The sequence below is a fragment of the Crassostrea angulata genome, chromosome 4 (genome assembly GCF_025612915.1).
Source record: "Crassostrea angulata isolate pt1a10 chromosome 4, ASM2561291v2, whole genome shotgun sequence".
Lineage (NCBI taxonomy): Eukaryota > Metazoa > Mollusca > Bivalvia > Ostreida > Ostreidae > Magallana > Magallana angulata.
Genome location: NC_069114.1, coordinates 3,283,246 through 3,303,723, shown reverse-complemented (window position 1 = coordinate 3,303,723; position 20,478 = coordinate 3,283,246). Strand labels below are relative to the sequence as shown.

At 31.0% G+C, this 20,478-nt stretch overlaps 1 protein-coding gene across 1 annotated transcript; it reads right to left on the bottom strand.

The window, feature by feature from the left end:
* Positions 1-343: 343 nt before the first annotated feature.
* Positions 344-15,001, bottom strand: LOC128180539 (uncharacterized). The gene is made up of 12 exons (XM_052848655.1): positions 14,779-15,001; positions 14,030-14,266; positions 11,545-11,766; positions 8,719-8,725; positions 8,165-8,391; positions 8,000-8,077; positions 7,488-7,724; positions 6,816-7,032; positions 4,396-4,481; positions 4,036-4,113; positions 2,870-3,106; positions 344-588 (listed from the first exon to the last, which is right to left on the bottom strand). The coding sequence occupies exons 1-12, from the start codon at positions 14,999-15,001 to the stop codon at positions 344-346; spliced, it is 2,094 nt and encodes a 697-aa protein (XP_052704615.1).
* Between the last annotated feature and the right edge of the window lie 5,477 nt (positions 15,002-20,478).

Genomic DNA, 20,478 nt, shown 5'->3' with positions numbered 1-20,478 from the left:
TTGCGCAAAACTTCAATTCTGAAGGCAGAGCAAAAGACATCCAAACTCGTTCCAAATATAAAACCACTCTTCCATTGCATGTTATTATTTACCTTGTAAAACTTATTTATCTAGTATCATAGTTTTGTTTTGAGATAACAGATATACTGTCTACATGTATTAATTTATTTGCACGATACCTCTTCTCGTATTTATTTGATACAGTTTAAACGGGTAAAATGTGTTTTTAAACATGCAAGAAAATCCCTATATATTATTAGAAATGCATGTTATTTGCAGAATATTCTTCAAGACAAAACAAATTTTTTCTTATCTTGAATTAATATGATAAAGACACGGTGTTTTATTTTTTAGAACAAACTGCACACACAATTTCTCTTCCCTCTACATATGGTGGACACTTAAGTGAGCCACATGTAGCCTCTACCAGGTACAGGAGATAACATCGTTTACTTTTAGAACCACCGTGTAAGGTGTCTGGATGACTCTCAACACAGGTGAAGGTTGTTCCAGCATCATGACCATAATACCCCGCCATAAGGTATCCATGGTATTCCAATGTCCATCCTTTGTAACACGTTTTTCTTGCTATAATGACATTGCATCCTTGTAGAAAAATAGGTTAAAACAATTAGATGTATAGGCATATTGTCTTTAAAATAATATAGATATCAGCTTTAAATCATTTTTTATGAAAGATATAGCCCATTTGTTTTCCCGTGGACTGAAATGTCGCACTTTCATTGGTTTAGACATAGCACGTGATTGCCTCATATATCTCTATATTTGTTCGGTGAGAAGTACTATGAGGCAATATGGCCGTCATTGGCCGACGCTTCCCTTACTCATTTTGACATTTCATAGCATTCAATACATAAACCGCATGCTAGTTCTTAAAGTATTTGGAGTAGTTGCCCTTTTAAATTCTTTAAAATTAGAGTAGTTGCCCTTAGAATATTGACGTTACATTGTTTTGTCTGGAGCAGAACAAAATGGCAGCGTCGAAATTTGCTCAAATCTCTGCAGATGAAAGGGACAAAAATTTTCAAATTGAATAGAAACAAAACATTGTAAGTGAACATAGGTGAATCAAAGATTTTTAAAGAGTATTTGAAAGGTGAGATTAAAAATATTGAAGAGTTTAATTGAGTTAAATTGGAAAAAGTGTAAGGCATCTTGTACATGGCTTTGCGTAGATCATCGCTATTTGTGAAAAAATATGTCGCTTGATAGTCCTCAAGAAAACAGAACACTTATTAGGTTAGTTACTGACTCACTAAGGAAATATATTGGGTCGATCAATCTCATAGATGGCGAGGCGAAGCCGATTGATCAACCCAATATATTTCCGTAGTGAGTCAGTAACTAACGTTATAAGTAGTATTTGCAAACAAATTTGTATGCACACACCGTTGCCCTTATAAAATAATGCATTTAAGAAAATGTTCACTTAATGCTCAAATATACAGTAAACATATGCAATGTTGCAATGAGGCATATTCTATTACTATTATTTTTAATTAACAAACGACCAATAAAGTTCTACAAGATCTTAATTTCACTTGAAAAGTTAAATCATTTAACCAACAACTTAATTTATATAAGTTACAGTCAAACACTATTTATTTATTCTCACATCAGCCCTCTTGGACAAAACGTGCAGCAGTGTATCTTTTAATGCCCAATAATATATATAATAATGAGTGCATCAGCTAATTTGATTTGAATATAATTAAACTTGTTGAATTCTGTTGACTTTTATATCTAAATTGTCTTTATATTTGTTTTGTCTTCTTTTTTACCATGATGGAAATACCTATATTAACTGAACATTATTTAGAACTGTTTGGTTTTAAAATGAATACTTTCCAGGTGATTGATATTAAGTTAAGGGGTATCACTGTTGTACAAGTGTGATTTTTTATAGTTTATAATATATTGTCAATATAATGAAAACATTAACAATCACCTAATCGAATCCATAAAAAAGTATATTTAGCACCAAAAAGAAAATTAAATGGTCATAAACCCGTTTCCCCAAACACAAATATGTTTTTGTACAGATTAAGACATGAACATTTGTTTGGCGGGAGTGAAAAAATAAATCTTTCAATGTCAGCAGTAAATGAAAAATAACATTTTTCACGTACCAAGAATGTTCACTGTAAGAAGAACTGATCTTCGATAAAAGCCCACCAAAAAAAAAGAGATCTTTATAATCAGTCGTGTGTGTGTGTGTGTGGGGGGGGGGGGGGTGAATAGAAAATCTAAAGTAACTGTTTCTGGTATTGATGGCCTTTTAATACATTTGGATACCATGCAAAGCATATATGTCTAAATAAAAGTTTTGACGAGAATATTTGGTGACGGTTATTTGAGAAAAATGAACATCCTTTTATCTAATTCTTACAAACAAATGCATTAGTTTTCATATTACTGAATATAAATATATTAATCACAAAAGCTTTATAAACAAATCAGCCTTATTGAAATAAACCATTGGTCGATGACGGGTACAATGTGTGACCGATCGAGATTGGTACTTAAAACGCATTTGCTAGTAATTTGACAATTTTAAAAGACCTTTTCTCATTTTGGTTTCAAAAATAGAATAACTGTTAAAAAATCCAAAATACACATTATTACAAATGACATTTAATTAAAAAAATAACTTAAAAGTTATTATATAGCAATAATTGTAGAGTCAAATGTATCAAATTCAAAACTTCGCTCTCTGTTACTCGATAAATCTTATTTAAATCTCTCTCTCTCTCTCTCTCTCTCTCTCTCTCTCTCTCTCTCTCTCTCTCTCTCTCTCTATATATATATATATATAAGAAATATATAGGTTTCCATTTTTTAAACAAACCTGGAAACAATTGAACAACGGACCTTTGGCGAACCAGACAAACAACACAAGTAACATCGTGATCATGAACTGTTTTCATGTAACCCTTAAATGAATTAGTCTCATATTCTGCACCATGAATGTAATTCTTTGGTCCATCGTGCCCATCACTGTACAGTCCCCACTCTCGATTCCTCGGTAAACAAAGAGGTTCTACAGCTGCCCCGTTGTGTGTATAAAAAGAGCCTCCAGTAAACCCTACACAGGATAAGAAACACCAACAACCATTCAATTAACGGGGCATGGTCACGATTTTGGTCAAATTTTATTTTTTTGTTTTTATTATTTACAACGCTTTAGGAATACATTTCTTATGATCAAATGACATTTAGATGCCAGTCGTTGAGTTTTAAGCAAGATACAGGGCTTGCAATTCTTCGTCATTTAAAGAAGGCTCGTGCCCTGTTTATGTTTACATTGGTTCAATATACCAGTAAAAATCTCTCTTTTTTTCAAACTGATTTGTCGACCTTCTTCTTCATATTAAGCATAAACAAACAGTTCCTAACAATTAACACATTCATTTTCTGTCAAAAACTAGAATTTTCACTTCGAAAAAATAATTTTGACCAAAATCGTGACCATGTCCCTTTAAAAGTGTGGAGTTGTACTTGTGGACCATTTAATGCAGTCATTATATTTTCAAGGAAATTTTTCCAGGCGTAAATTTGATGATGCATTGAAGTAATATGTTGTGCGCCTCACAACTATACTTTTAAAGAAAACATGGAGGTTTTAAACAAGATGCAATAAAAAACAATAATGATTTGCGATGGTATATGATTTTTATCAAACGAGTTGTGTATTTTCTATTCCCGACCCTGACATGTAAAACAGCATTTTGAATTTGTCATAAAATAATTTTGTTATCTTATCATTGATGGTATATGATTTTTATCAAACGAGTTGTGTATTTTCTATTCCCGACCCTGACATGTAAAACAGCATTTTGAATTTGTCATAAAATAATTTTGTTATCTTATCATTGAACTAATAGTCTTTCTTCTTCACTTTTGTGCACGTACTTTATAATTGTTTCAGCTAATTGATCATTGTAACTACTATATATGAATACTTGTATGCAACCATCTACCAGACAAAGAACGACAGCCAATGATTATCTTTACCTGAATGGACTAACTCGGCATTGGATGGACAAGTTTTCTTTCCCCACCTTGTGTAAACTACACTGCTGTTACTGATGTCTGTTAAAATCCCAAGATATTTGATTATCATTAATTAACAATATTATTATCATAAGTATAAAGATTGAAATTTAAATATTATTTCTTATAAATCATATTCTGGATCCTCAAAGTTTTATATAAAAATATCATCTTACGTACGTGTTTTTACCTTGGACCTGATGTTTTCTTCAAATTCGTTCATGGACTTCTCGATGATGTCAGTAAAACTTTTGAATTCCCGCCTCAAAGCTTCTACCTTGTACGCTCCTAGAGCAGACGACAAATGTCCTGTCAGGTAGCCCTGTAACATGTCTTTACAACTTCCGGTGTTTGTCTCAGCTTGTGTCACAGAAACGAGGAACAACAGCACAAGGATAGTCATTGTTTGGTAGTAAGAGTGATGTATATTGTTTGTTTGTTAACAATGAGAAAAATTTTAACTGTCTCTATATAAATATATAATATGTAATCATAAATGTGAGGAATACTCTTGATTCTCACGAAATAGCATAATCAAATTGAAATGTGACACCAAACATTGAAAAGTATGTTACTGATGTTATTCGTTTCATGGTAAAATGTGCATCCTCAAAATGTACCTAAGCAATATAAATACAGATAAATACAAAATCAGAAAACATGAAATCAATATCATTTATATAGAATAAAGTTTGTTCATTCTTTTGAGAATTTGTCAATTAATAGATTTCATTGTTTCAAATATGACGGAAATCAATAAAGAAATTTAAGGAATATTCTTTCAATCTATTAAAGAACTGAAAGAAAACTTTTTATTCATTTCATTTTTTTTTAGTTGCAAAAAGACAGATATCAACTTTTATTCGAATAACTATTGCTGTTGCATAGTTCTATAAAACCAGTTTTAAAAGCAAGGGTAAATAAAATGGTAAAGATTTTGAAGAATGGTTGTACGTACAATAACATTAATGTAAAATTGACCATATGCTATTGATTTTTATTAATGTAGGTTACACATCCCTTCATGTCAGTGTAGCTTATCAAACCTTTTTTTAAATAAATCATTGTAAACTACGTGTACATCGGTAATAATGCAAACTTAAAATGGCCGTCCTGCTAAAATCAATGTCATTTGCGTTTCGCGCGTTTTTGCAGGCTAGACCGTTATTAAGATATAGCTTGAATAAACAGTCTTATTCCATGAACCACTTTGAAATTTACCAACGTTGCTGGACAGAAAGGATTCGTCACTCTCCAGTGCACGATTAAATACTTTAAATGTAAATTGACATCGCAGGAGTAATGGTGGATCCGAAATCCCCAGTAGTACCAGAGTTTTTTTTTTTTTTTAAGTTATGACTTTAATCATTTCAAATTTCAAAAACAGCAATTTTTTCACAAATAAGCCGTAAACCATGTTACATGAAGGTTCAACCCCTTGGAAATCTTAGGTCAAACAAAACACAAGAATCTGAAGATGATGAGAAAGACATCAAAACGTAATCCAAGGATAAAATCCTGATCACGTCCTACATCACATAAAATTAGAAAAGAGTTTGCGCCAATGTGTACCGACTATTACTAGGGTACGCATTTCACACACGTCTTTTTCAATCCAAACTCTATTTTTTGGCAAAAATTATTTCAAACGCGACCGTATGCTTGTGATTATCTATATTCTTTAAAAATTTTCAGTATCATGTTTTGCTTTGAAACAAAGGAACTGCCATGCATGAATATATTAGAAAGATATTATGTTCTTGCATTTTTTTGGATTTTGCAGAATCATTATCTTCGTTTGCCAAGAGTTTCCGATCCACTCTGATCTTCTACAACCTTTAGTTGTCTACAAGATTAAAACAAGCGCAACGAAATCTGATTGGCTGCGAAGCAAAGCGATCGCAAAGAACCTAGTAAGTTGCAAGAACTTGTGTTCGAACCCTTTGTATATTATATATACAATAAAATATGTTCAAACCAAAGAATCTACTTATTGGCAGCGAACTTCGTTGTGTGTTTATATAAAATCTTAATACAATCATTAAAACAATTTTGATGTGATAAATAAATAGCATACGATATATTACTAGTATTACAAATATATGTTTTTCTTTATTATTCTCCTTTTGTTTGTTTTCGACACTGCCATTTTTTCTAATACGTCTTAGATGAACAGTTTAGGTTGCTGAAATTTAAATCAATGGCTCAACGACGCTGTGCTAAGTTAAAAAAAATAGGCTAATTCCACCAAAAGTGGTAGAGAATCAGAATGGGTCGTGAACCCTTGGCTAGCAAATATGTGGAATCATTAGAATTCGTGGTTGTTCAATTTAATTTTTGTGTCATTCTTTATAGCCCTTCCCAACAAATAGCTTTATAAACTGCTGTGTTCATGAAATTACATTCTCATAAATTATTTAAACCCAACAATCCACGAATATATGCTTCATCGGTTAAAATGATCTTCCAAGTTTATTACAATCGTGTAAATCATGTTTTTAAATTTACAAGAATTTACATTTCCGAAATTGGAAATCACTATGTTGCTGGCTAATTCTAAAGTGATATCAGAACGAAAATAACCTGTTGTAAAAAAAAATTAAGGTATCAATTAACTGCAGTTCAGCATATTCTTTACCATAAACCGTTTTTCCTCATTCTTAAAACTTGAAATGTTAATACACAAAAATTGAATAATACTTGAATTAATGTTTTATTCTTTAGAACAAACAGAACACACAAGTTCTCTTCCTTCTACATAAGGAGGGCACTTCAAGGGGTTGCATGTAGCCTCTACCATGTAAAAGAGTTTACCATCTTTACCCACAGAGCCCCCAGCTAAGGTGTCAGGACGACTATCAACACAGGTGTAGGTTGTTCCAGCTGGATGATCATAATACCCCGCCATTAGGTAACCATGGTATTCCAATGTCCATCCTTTGTAACACGTTTTTCTCGCTACAATGGCATTAAATCCATACAAAAGAATGTTTCCTTCAATAAATTGTTTATATGCAATCTTTTATATAGAGACTATAAGTCAGATAAAAGGATACAACAGCTGATTTCGTTTAAAATCATAAATGAGAAATGGAAAAGTCGGTTACTTGAAACGGACTAAGTTTCCCTACTATGAATTCTAAGAAACAGAAATGGTAAAAGATCCAATTATTTTTAAATAAAAATATTTTATATTCGGATTGATGTGTCTACCAAAATTTTTATAAAACCGTGATCGAGGTATTATTATATAGTTCTGCCTTAAGTTGTTCCACCTGCCAAAAAGCCAAAAAGTCAATTCATTTGAAACGCCTTGGTTGTTACATGACAAAAAACCCCTTGTCAAGCCATATAAAACACTTATTATTTTTTACAAGATTGATAGAAAATTTCATTTGCTCGTTGATACTAACCTGGAAACATATTAATGACAGATCTTTGGCGCACAAGACAAACAGCACACGGAACATCGTTATTATGAACTTTTTTCATGTAACCCCTAAAAGAACCAGACTCATATTCCGCACCATGAATGTAATTTCTGTATCCATCATGCCCATCAGTGTACATCCCCCACTCTGGATTCCTCGGTAAACAGAGAGGCTCTACAGCAGCTCCTTTGTGATTATGATAAGAGCCTCCAGTAAACCCTTTACAAGAGGTTATAAAAATAAACAAATACAGTATAATAGAAAATCAATTAATATATCAAAGGAGATGTTTTTGAATAATAATTCATTTTTATTTTATCATTCAATAATTTTGCTAAGTTGTTATCGAACTGTCAAAAATAGGCTCCACTTCAAGATCTTTTACACACTTATTTTTACTGTTTTTCATATTTTCTCGGTCAGTGAATCGTTACTGATACTAAAGATGAATAAATGCGTGCTAATTTTTACAAGACTAAAAAGTATTTTTTTACCTGAATGGACTAACTCTGCATTGGAGGGACATGTTTTCTTTCCCCATCTGGTGTAAACTACACTACTGTTACTGGTGTCTGTCAAATAATAAATAAAGTGAGATATTCTTGAGAATCATAATTTGAGCCATTAGAAAATATCAATATTAAATAATACCATCTTACGTGTCTTTAATTCAGACTTCACGTTTTCTTTAAACTCTTTTATTGATTTCTCGATGACGCCAGTAAAACTTTTGAATTCCCGCCTGAGAGCCTCTACTTTGTACGCTCCAAGAGCGGACGATAGTTGTCCTGTCAGATAACCCTGTAACATGTCTTTACAACTTCCGGCGTTTGTCTCAGCTTGTGTAGCAGCAAAGAGCAATACCAAAATCAAGATTCCCATTGTCCTGGATAGAATTTAAGAACTCATATTGAGAACTTTTTGTAAATTTATCAAATATCAGCAATCTTTATTTTGGAATAGCATATTGTGGAATCATTAAATTTCGTGGTGGGTCAATTTTCGTGGAACTCGTGGGTAGCCTTCTCCCACGAATTTAAATCCTCGACGAAAACAATTTTAGAAAGAGGTATATTTGTTACTGAAATAGTAGGCAACACATCCACGAATGAGCAAAGAAGTCATAATCCACGAAAATTGGCCCCCAAGAATTTAATTGATTCCACAGTATATAATTCTAAATTAGTTTTATAATGCAAATTAGTATGTTTACCATGGAACTGAAAAATGAATGCTCATTGCATTAACTAATGAATAATACGAAATAAATGGACGCAAACAATACCGTGAATACGTACTATCTGTCTGTCGCTTCTTCTACCTCATAAAATTTCTAAACTTACTTCATATATATATATATATATATATATATATATATATATATATATATATATATATATATATATATATAAATTAGTTGAAAATAAAAAAAATGAAACATTTTTCTGAATCCTCACGAAATACCTTTATTAAATTGAAATGTGACACTTCATACTACTACGTATTTTCGGAGCATTGTATCGTCCAAAACATTACATCAAGACACTCGCATAGTTAATAGGCATACCCCATCTTTTTTATCACGCTTAGTCCCCTGTGCCTTTCAATTAACAATTTAGAATATACTTTACCACTTAACATCTTATTTACACACTTTGTTCGAGAATCATAATTAACATTTCTTCAAACGTGGCTGTCTATTATATATTTTCATGAATAAAACAATACATTAAATTTTTTATTTAAATTGTTTGAAACTGTTGCAGCAACGTCACTGTTTGTCATGATTCTGGCTGTCATTCGGCTACCAGAGTATGACATTAAGATTACCAAGCACCATGTTTTGTTAGACCCCATTTTGTTTCAACTCTGTGGTTTATACGAAGGAAATTGACCCGGGTTTGAAAAAACCCATGTTTAAAAGTCAGCAGCATCAAGTCCGCCGTGATGGCTTGTACAATCAATTTAGTAATTATATGACGTTAAGTATCATAGCTATGACAAAATCTTTCTATTTTTTATTGACCCCCTTATTTGTTCAAACGATAACTGTATATCATTGTAAAACATAATGTATCCAATTATGAGAGGACTGCTTTAGTTTTTTAGAACTTGCGTCCACTCCTTTAGACACTTTTATTATTTTTATTGTGTATGCAATTGTATTATGATTCTTGTTGTTGCTGTTATAACAATGAATTTAAATTCTTTTTAATGGATTCAAAATATACGCACAAATGTAGAAAAGCAAACTGATCAATACAGTCTGCCATTTATACCATAATACTGGTATTAAATAACAAAAAGTATTGATTTGTTTTCTATGTCACTCACAACAATTTAAATTGCAGTGTAGCTTTTATGCTTCATTTCAATCAAACAAGAAAGAAAAAATGCTTTAGAGTATTAACATGTCACAAGAAAAGTACGTTTTTATAACACGAATTCATGAGTTAGACAGTAGGCAACCCAATGAGAGGTCAACATTTACATGTATTCTAGTTGAATACTTAATAAGTAACAGCAGCTTGGATATCTTGTTGATTACTCTAAAATAACATAAGTCAGTATATCAATTAGAATTATACAAATATGATACAAATGTAAAATATGTACAACGCGTATAAATTTATAGAAATGACAAAGTGTATGTCTTGCGTTATTGAATTATAAATATCTAAAAAGTACGAAAGCCGAGAAGGATCATTCGAGATTCGAGATTCGAAATACGAGATTCGAAAAACGACATTCGAGATTCGAAATTCGAGATTCAATATCTAAAATAACCAATCAAATCATGGATCTGAAACCTGTATTTTAAGATTGTTAGAACAGGGGCGGCGAATCGAGGCGGTCGCCGCCTCAATAATTTTGCCCAAAAATGATTTTTTTTTTCAAATCAAGGCTAAATTGAAATTTATTAACAGCGATCCGTATTCACTGGCGCGCCGATGATAACGGCAATTTATGTTTAATGGAGCGGCCAAGTGTAGATCACTTCGACTATGCCACGGGAGCACATATACATTGGGTATTAATATCTGATAAATCATTGTCTATTGAATCAATGTAATGTGAAAGTCAAACACATATTTTATTTATATTAATAAATTAGTTTAAGTTATCATATGCTGTCATGCTGTTTTGAAATAAACTACATAATCAAGCTTGAATGCACGTTTAAAGTTATTAAAAATATTATTTACTCGGGGCTGTCATGATGTATAAAAAAAAACCAAAAAAGGTAATGTTAAGGTTCATACGTCAATCCAAAGAATATATATATATATATATATATATATATATATATATATATATATATATATATATATATATATATATATATATATATATATATATATATATATATATATATATTTATGCATTCTTATGAAATAAATGCCAAATATTAATCATCTATCATTCAAAGTTGAAAATAGCCTCAAGTATATTTTAATTCGAAGTCAAGTTCTTCGCTAACAAAGTAATCGGATTTACCATGTCGAAATAACGACGGCAGACATTTTTCACGCTACTTGGCATCTATGCGGAATGAACATGCTCTATTTGAGGTTGGTTTGTATTTTAGTGGAATGCCAAATTATTATACAGCTCACACACGTTTTGCACATTACGTTTTCTTCTATTCATAACGATTTTGCATATATGCAAGTTATTACTAACCTTATGTAAGGTTTTGCTTTCAGAAAATTAGACTCAGAAAATTTGGATAAAGCTCAATTGTGTGCAACTTGAATGTTTCGGCACTAAAAAAAAATTAAATTCACAAACGTGTGACTTTGTTCATGTTAATTTGTTTAAGAGATGTTCGGGGGGGGGGGGGGGGGGTATTTGAAACAGTTTGTTAAGATTCAACAAACCTAATGACCACTATCCGATACAAAAATATTGCTGTATATTCTTCAAAATATAATATTTTATTACCTCAATTTTCCAAAAACCTTAATATAAATAATAATAAAAACATGAACATGAGTTTTCAGAATTTTTACAGTTTATTCTTTTGAACAAACAGCACATACAAGTTCTTTCCCTGCAACATAAGGAGGGCACTTCAAGGAACCACATGCTGCCTCAACTGGATAGAACAGTCTTCCATATTTACTGGTAGAACCACCATGTAAGGTGTCTGGATGATGGTCAATGCAAGTGTATGTTGTTCCAGCATTATGATTATGATAACCCGCCATAAGGTAACCATGGTATTCCAATGTCCATCCGTTGTAACATGTTTTTCTTGCTACAAAAGCAGCTACGCTTCATAAAAAAGTATTTTTATTGTATGTATATTAAAATCATAGAATCAAAAAGCATCAGTATAGACGTTATTATCCATTTCATTTGGTAAAAAAAAAAATGAAAAATTGTTCTTTTTCAACATCATGATCGGTATTAAGAACCATCCTAACTTGAAATACGTAAAAAAAAAATATATTTGAAATGAAAACAAGAAAAAAAATATGAAGTCGATTAACATTAAACTCCTCGGAAAAAGATAAAATACATGGAAACAGAACTGGTGTTCATCACAATGTTGAGGCAATGATAATTTCAATTAATAATATTTACATTTTCAGTGTCTTTGCCTGCGACTTATTTAAGTATTAAGGAATCATTCTTTGAATATTATGAGGTGATAATTTCGGTCGGGGCGTGATCAAATCTAGCCCCTCAAGCTTTAATAGATTTGATCATCCGCCGAACAAAACTATTACCTCATAATAATCAAAGAGTGATTCCTTATTCTTTAAATAAATCCTCGATATATGGAAAGTTAAAACATCTTTTAAGAAGTGATTGTTACTTTAATTTATCAAGTTATAATAAGCTATATTAGTTACTTATTTTAATGACATATTTAGCATTGTCTGCGGATTTACTTGTGTTAGACTGTTAAACAACATGTCGGATCTCATAAGCAACAGATATGGTCTCGGAAGATCAGTGGTTAGAAATCTCGTACAATGCGCCAGAAACGCTAGTTCGAGTCATAAATGATATTTTACGTTCCACTACTTGTGACGTGTTCATCACCAATTACAGTGTTTTAATCCCCGTATAAATATACAAACATATGTCTATGAACCAATATTTACATCTGCATAATATCTTAAATGAACCTATAAAAAAGTAAAACGTTTATTTATATTGTAACTTTTTAACGGACCAAGAGATCAAATGTTACATAACCATGATCATTTTACCCATTTTAAAGCACTTAAGGACGACGGACCCAGTTCACTTCTACAAAAGTGATTTTCCTGAAAATTTTATATGAGTTAGAGTTACTAAAGATATATAAAAACCCATTAAAAAAAAATAACACAAAAATTGAATTAGATTTTTCGTAGGGGTCATTTAAAAAAAAAAATTCGTTACTTCTCTTTTTTACATTGAACAAAATTGGAAAAAGCGTTTGTGTGAGAGAAAAAAATAATTTTTTTAAAAATTCTGCAATAAATTGTCTATCCAAATTAAAATATGACACTTATATGATGATTTTGAAGTGATATCATTTAAAAATGACCATGTCATCGAAATCGTTTTGATTGGGGTACATGCCAAAATGCGATTTCTAGTTATTTTTCTTCAATTTTTCATAAGACGTACCGGGCAAACTTTTAGAAAAAGTTTATGTACATTATCTAGAGGCTGATTTATGATCCAAAACAGCTATCACAGTATGTTAAACTTTTGTCTATTATAGGTACTTCTAAACCTATTAAGCACAGGGGATGTTTTAGTCTATTTTTATAACGAGTATTGAAGCGTACTGAAATGTAAATGATTTCTTCACTGGCTCAATTTCTATAAACTAACCTATGTAGATTGTTATAATTAACTTGAACTAATATAAAACTCCCCACATAACCTAACATTCCTCAAAGATGTATTTGCATGCTAATTTAAAAAATTGTTGAAAAGCATATTTTAGTAGTTAAATTATACCAAGGTCGGCCACTTCTCGCGCTACATAAAGTGTGTATTGATGACATTGAACAGCTATATATTGCGTTATAAGCGATTTTTCATTGACTTTTGGAAATTGTGACGTAATATTTAAATGTCGATGTTCCTAACAATCACTCCTTTTAGCTGCGCGATATATCTGTGCAATGAAATTGGGTCCGTCGTCCGTAAAAAATAGCCTTCGGCGCAGAGACATACTTTATATATATTTTTTTTTTTTAGAAACAAGTATAAATAGAAGCAGGATATTTTTAGGATTGATGATATTTCTGCATAAATGTCTACAGTGCAATGCAATGGTTGGGTTATTTTTTTTAAAGTTTAAGTTGTCTAAAATTCTTACCAATTAGGAAAGTGCATAGGATTTGTTTAAAATATTGCCAAAACATATCTTGTTCAAATATACAATATAACAAAATACACTTGTATTTCAATGTTTTAAAATTCTTTTGCATCCTCTTAGAACTTCAAACAGGTTTACTTGAAACTGAATTAAGTTAAGTAGCACATCAGTTTCCAATATTCATACATACCTGGAAACATCTTAACAACGGATTTTCGTCGAACCAGACAAACGACACATGGAACATCGTGATCTTCAATTGTTTTAATGTAGCCTGTAAATTCACCTGTTTCATATTCTGCACCATAAACGTAATTATTGGCTCCATTATACCCATCATTGTACAACCCCCACTCTGGATTTTTCGGTAAACAAAGAGGTTCTACAGCGGCTCCTTTGTGGGTATAATGAGAGCCTCCAGTATAACCTACAAAAGATGTTAATAAAAAAAATTTAAAACAACAGTTGGTAAAATCAATTAATCTACCAAATGAAATGTAGTTTCAATAATTCTTTTTATATCTGCAGACAAATGTTTTTGTTCGAAAGCAAATAAGTATATCATTGAATTATCAATCACGTTTCAAACTCAGATTTCGTCGACGCTTTCTGTTACTTTTCTCGCATTTTTTTTAAGTCAGTAAATAATTCTAATTACTAGATATGGATACATGTACCCTAATATATACCAGATATTATATTCCAAAGACAATGATTGACCTTACCTGAATGGACTAACTCAGCATTAGAAGGGCATGTTTTCTTTCCCCATCTGGTGTAAATTACACTACTGTTACCAGTGTCTGTTAATAAAAATACATTAAGATGTGTTTATTACTTCATAATCTAGCTCCTGAAAACTTTATTCAAAAAATAAAATCTTACTTACGTGACTTCAATAAAATAAAAAAAACAAAACTCGTATCATATATCACGTACGTATCTTTTCTTCAGACTTCATGTTTTCCTTAAACTCCCTCATGGATTTTTCGATGACGTCGGTAAAACTTTTGAATTCTTTCCTTAACGCTTCTACTTGGTATGCTCCTAGAGCAGACGATAATTGTCCTGTTAGATAACCCTGTAACATCTCCTTACAACTTCCAGTATTCGTCTCAGCTTGTGTAACAACAACGAGTAATAATACCATAAGGATGTCCATCGTCCTGGGTAGCATTTAAGAACAAGCAACATTAAAAAGGGCATTTTGTAAACATATTATAGACTGAACATCACTAATTCTATCATTACGCAAATAAATGATAATTAATAATGAACAGTAAAATATATGTTTCCTTGCTTTGTATTAACGACAAGCACATATATGTTAAACATATAACCGTCATGATACCTTGAAATTAAAAAAGAAGAGCTGTACGAGGGTCAATCAAAAAATACGAAGACAATGTGGCTGTCTATCATATATTTTTCATGAAAGTCATACTTAACAGATTAATCTGTGCACCAACACTTATGTTATTGATATGCGAAGTTTTAGTCCATTTGATGACACAGTATTTTTGTTACCCCTTTTTAAAAACAACATGTTTTGTCACCACGGCGCACGGTAACGTTCAAAACATGGTGTCAACATTAAACACGCACAGTTTATAGATATACCCCATCTTTATAATCACGCTTAGTCTCTTGTGCCTTTCTCCTCACAATTTAAAATTGCACTGAACCACTTAACATTTTATTTGCACACATTTGTTCGAGAATCATATGCAAGTTCTTCAAAACCGTGTATCTCTTATGTAACAGTAAGGATAACCCTGAAGTCGGTTGACGTTACTTATTTTTTGACCAAATATTTACAGATATTCTACTCTGTTTTGGACAGTTTGATATTCAAAATACAATTACCACCACCCCCACAAAATTTATTACAGTTAAACACAAACTTGCAAATAATTGTTGACTTATTTTTTGCACCATTAAGCATTTTCACAGCTTGTGTCGGCTTTTTTCTGGGTTAAATCCATTTTGTTTGTACCTCCCGTTGCGCCGTGACGTCCGGCGACGTCGATGTTTTTTGTCAATTCTAAAGAGGACTATCTGTCTTTAGTTACTCATATTTGTTCGACGAAACAATATATACCATCATTATTTGGAAAATAAAATACCATGACTATACTTAATTTGAGGTTTCAATATTATTTGGTTTTTAGCCCAATTTAAAGAGATATTGCTTTCAACATTATATGGTTTGTTGTTGACATTACACAAATTTTGACCGTGCGCCGTGACCTCATTTTTGCAGGATTAGGTTCTAAATAATTCTTAGAAATAAAGGAATTTATTAACTTTTTTCTTGCAAATTGTTTGAAACTATTGCTTAATTATGTCTACCAAATTTAGTAATGATATGACGTTGAGTAACATAGCTATGACAAAAGTCTTCGTATTTTTTGATTGACCCTCGTGTATCGCCTGTTGTCAATTGGAAAAAGCTTAGCTCACTTCATTTATATAGATCATGAAATATAACTGTAAACATTACTCTCGATTCTCACGAAATATCATAATCATAATGGCATGTGATACCAATAATTGAAAGATACACTTGTTTGTGACGATAATCTCGTAATCTACTGCAAATAGTGCACTATTTCAGTTAAAGTCAATCAATTCAAACTTACATCAGCTATAAAAAATGTCCTTTTTTCGATTGTAAATTCTCCAATTTCAATCATTTCGAGCAAATTGTTTACAATTTTAATTTATGTTATGATATGGTATGCGATTTTAATGATTTGATTTAAAATTCCAATACAATGTTGTAATTTGTATACTATACGATGAGAATTTAAATAAAGGACAGTATGATTGGGTGTGCTATGGCATAATTTGCTATTCTATGAGATTTGAAGGAAAACCAGTCACGCAAACAGATGAGCTCAGAAAATTTCAAAGAATATAAAACAAACCCACAAGATTTACCACTAATCTGCAATTTAAAATTTGTTATTTAAAGATCATTAACAATCAAGTTAAATCTATAATAAATGATATGCTATGGTATACTATGAAAAATAAGAAATCTAATTTTATGTTGTGAAATTGTTTGTCATTGTATGAAATTCCAGTGTTACGACACATGTAAGAGTTTCATTGATAATACTAATTTACTCTGTTAAAATGTTTTAATATTACGTGTCTACCTGCTGAACCTTTCAAACCAGAATGAAAATTTTAAAAATGGTGTTGAAAAAAATTAAAACGAATTAGATACCTTTATGTATATGAATTCTTTTACGTCTGAGGAAAACAGCAACACTTCATAAAATGGTAAACAACTTACAACCCATGCAGTAAAGGGCGACGCATACATCTACAACAGTTCACATATCATCCAAATCCTATGTAAGACATCGATTATTTTTACAATCTTTATGGTACAACGCATACAATTATGTATTCAATATTTGATATATATAACATAAAGATGAATATATGATGAAACTGCTCAATGTTGTTGTAAATTGCATGCAGGGCGTTGTTCTTTATCAATCTTATATTGGAAAACGGTGATTGCATTACCAATACTTCAAAATAGTAAACTATATAATGACATTTGAGAGTTATGCCAATGCCTTTTTTACAACAACAATGGTAATGAATCACAACAAATATTGATTTAATTTGTATGTAGGTCACATATGATAAAGGATTTGAACATCAGCCACACAGGGAACACTCACAGCTTAACTCATAAACTATCCGACCAACATTCAATTATTTTTTTGTCGAGTATTTTTTCTGTTCAATAAAAATACGTTTTACAGTTCATATAAAATAATGATTTAAGATATCGAAACATATGTGATAAAAAGTTACACCGCATCATAACATGTGATCTACATCAAAATAAAATCAATATTTGTTGTCATTCATTCTAGATCTGCCTGTAGATAGAAATCATAATATTTTCAATACCACGAGGTATTGTTTACCGGTTTTACATCAGTCCAAAATTTTAAAGGATATTATAAAAGAGCAAAATCTTATCTACAGCAGAAGACAGCCTCCTAACCTTAAAACACTTCTTACAAGAACCAAATTTACTTCAACAAAAGAAATATTTCGGATTTCTAAATGCGAGGATTCTCGATGTAGGACTTGCGCCTATATTCAAACAGGACAAACAATTTCAATAAAAAACGGCACGGTTTTCAAAGTCAACTCTAATATGAACTGCAAATCCAAAAACATCATTTATTGCATGACCTGAGATGGATGCAGAGAAAATTACATTGGCCAAACAGGGACCAAATTAGCCGACCGTGTTTGAGTACATAAGCAGCAGATAAGGGATCCTTCTGTTCGTAACACTCCGTGTAGTGAACATTTTGATGTGTGCGAAAGAGGCCGGTTTGAAATTTTTCCATTTTACAAAGTACGCTAGGAAAGTCATTAGCTGCAAAAGAACAATATTTCATAAATAAATTTAAACCTTAACTTAATCGGTAATTGTATCTTTTATTTTGCATTGACTTTATTTAGCTTTCATTTTAATAATCAACCTCTTATTTTTAAACAATATCATTTGTACATATTTTATTACGTTTACATGTGTTTGTTAAAGATATTTGCCGCCAACTCCAGATATTGTATACACTGTTCGTGACGTTTGTCTGTTTAATGACGCCATAATAACGACGTCAGCGTTTGTTATTTTTGTAACAATTTGAAATCCGCTGAAGAGCCGATCAGGCGAAAGCTCTCTGGATTAAAATTGAGAGAAATGGATTATTTTATTATCGTCCACTGAAAACTTTATATATATATATATATATATATATAACTACGGTTCCCACCTTAGCGCCAGACTATGTAAAAACACCGTCTTGCAGGCGGGTAACTGGAAAAGACTCTTTACAATTATTTTTTGCACAATTTGGACTTAAGATATGTAGAGCCGGTATATAAAAGCGTTCTTTATTAATAACAGCGGTTATAAAGCGAAGATACGGAAAATATTGAACATATATATTTTGACCCTCCTGCAATGCGGGTGAAGTAGTTTTAAAAAACCGCCTGCAATATTTTTTTCCATTTGATCAGTCTTACAGACTATTAAGGGGGAAAACTGTTCTAGTCTTATTTGCTATAATGTGCTATTTTTAAGTAAATAAAACAATGTTTAATGTATTTTATTTTGGAAGAAAATGATTAGAAATAGAGAAAGACGTGGCATATTACACATGTAGTTATTTTATTTATTTTCTCTATCTTTATTTAGAAATACTTATCGAAGAATATTTGTTTTGAACATGTGAAGGAGTGTTGATTTGAAGTGCACTTAGGTAGTGTTGCTAAGGCTAAATTAATAGTGTTTTGTTTCACAAATATGTTTTATGGATTTATACTTTGAATAAAATTGTAAAGACCATGACCAGTTTTAGTATAACCGGTCCGCAAAAAAATATTAAAGGCAAGAAAAATGTAAGGAAAATAAAAACAAATAGTTCTACGTAGATTGTAGAAGAGTTGTCTTTCGTTTTGACATAATTCAAGTACTGAGAGTACTTTAATAATTCAAATTAATGTATTAGTAATTTACGGTGAATTTTTACTATAATGCTACAGTTCCATTACCTAATAAAGTCAGAAAAATTATAAATATGTATTTATACATATATGTTAAATGTGCAAAAACTATAGAAGTACCGGTACTTATAACAATACATTATTATGACGGTCAAAATTCTTATATTTGAAATGACAATAATGGCAACATATGTGATTTATGAAAATCAGTATTTTAGAAAAATAAAAAGTTGTTTGAAAGCCAACCCATAATAAAAATCCAATATTTTTATAGCCCTAAAATGATATTACAAATATGAAACATGAAATTCTTCACACCTGCATAAACGTGTAAAACTTTATGAATCTTTTTATAACCATAACAATAAACATGTTTTGATAGCAAGAATAATACAGTGATACAAACCTCAAAAATAAAATAAATTGAATTCATATGCATAACCCATTTTAACTAATATTAAATAATAAGTAAATAATAAAAACTATTAATATGTAAAATACTGACAGAGATTCATCATATAAAAAGCTATAATATGTACAAATATCCGAATAGGATAACAAAGATTTATCTTATTACTTGCATTTATTCAGTAACATAATTCGCATTTGAAATTGTCGCTTTTTTATTGCAGTAAAAGAATAAGTATGTATATAAGTATGATTTTAATTTTTTTGTTTACTTTTAGAACTGCTAACAGTATTATTAATGACCATAAATTAGAAATCGGTTTTAAAGTTTATTAATATTAATATTATTAATAAAGTAAGCAGTATGTAAATCATAAATAAGTATTGAACCATGAACGTTAAACAATTATTTATACTAATCAATTCCTGATGAAGTTATGAAGTTGGCAGGTCAAAAGGTTACAAAACTGTATCTTGGCGCACAAAAATTGTGCTTCCACATCTGACGTATAAAAGAAACACGAAACAAAAACAAAACAACAATAAATCATATGTATTTACTATGTTATTTTATCAAATTATATAAATACAGGTAAGTTTCACGCAGTAGATATTTTTTTTTCACAGACATATATATATATATACATCCTAACCCTCTATTGACCATGTTTATGAAAT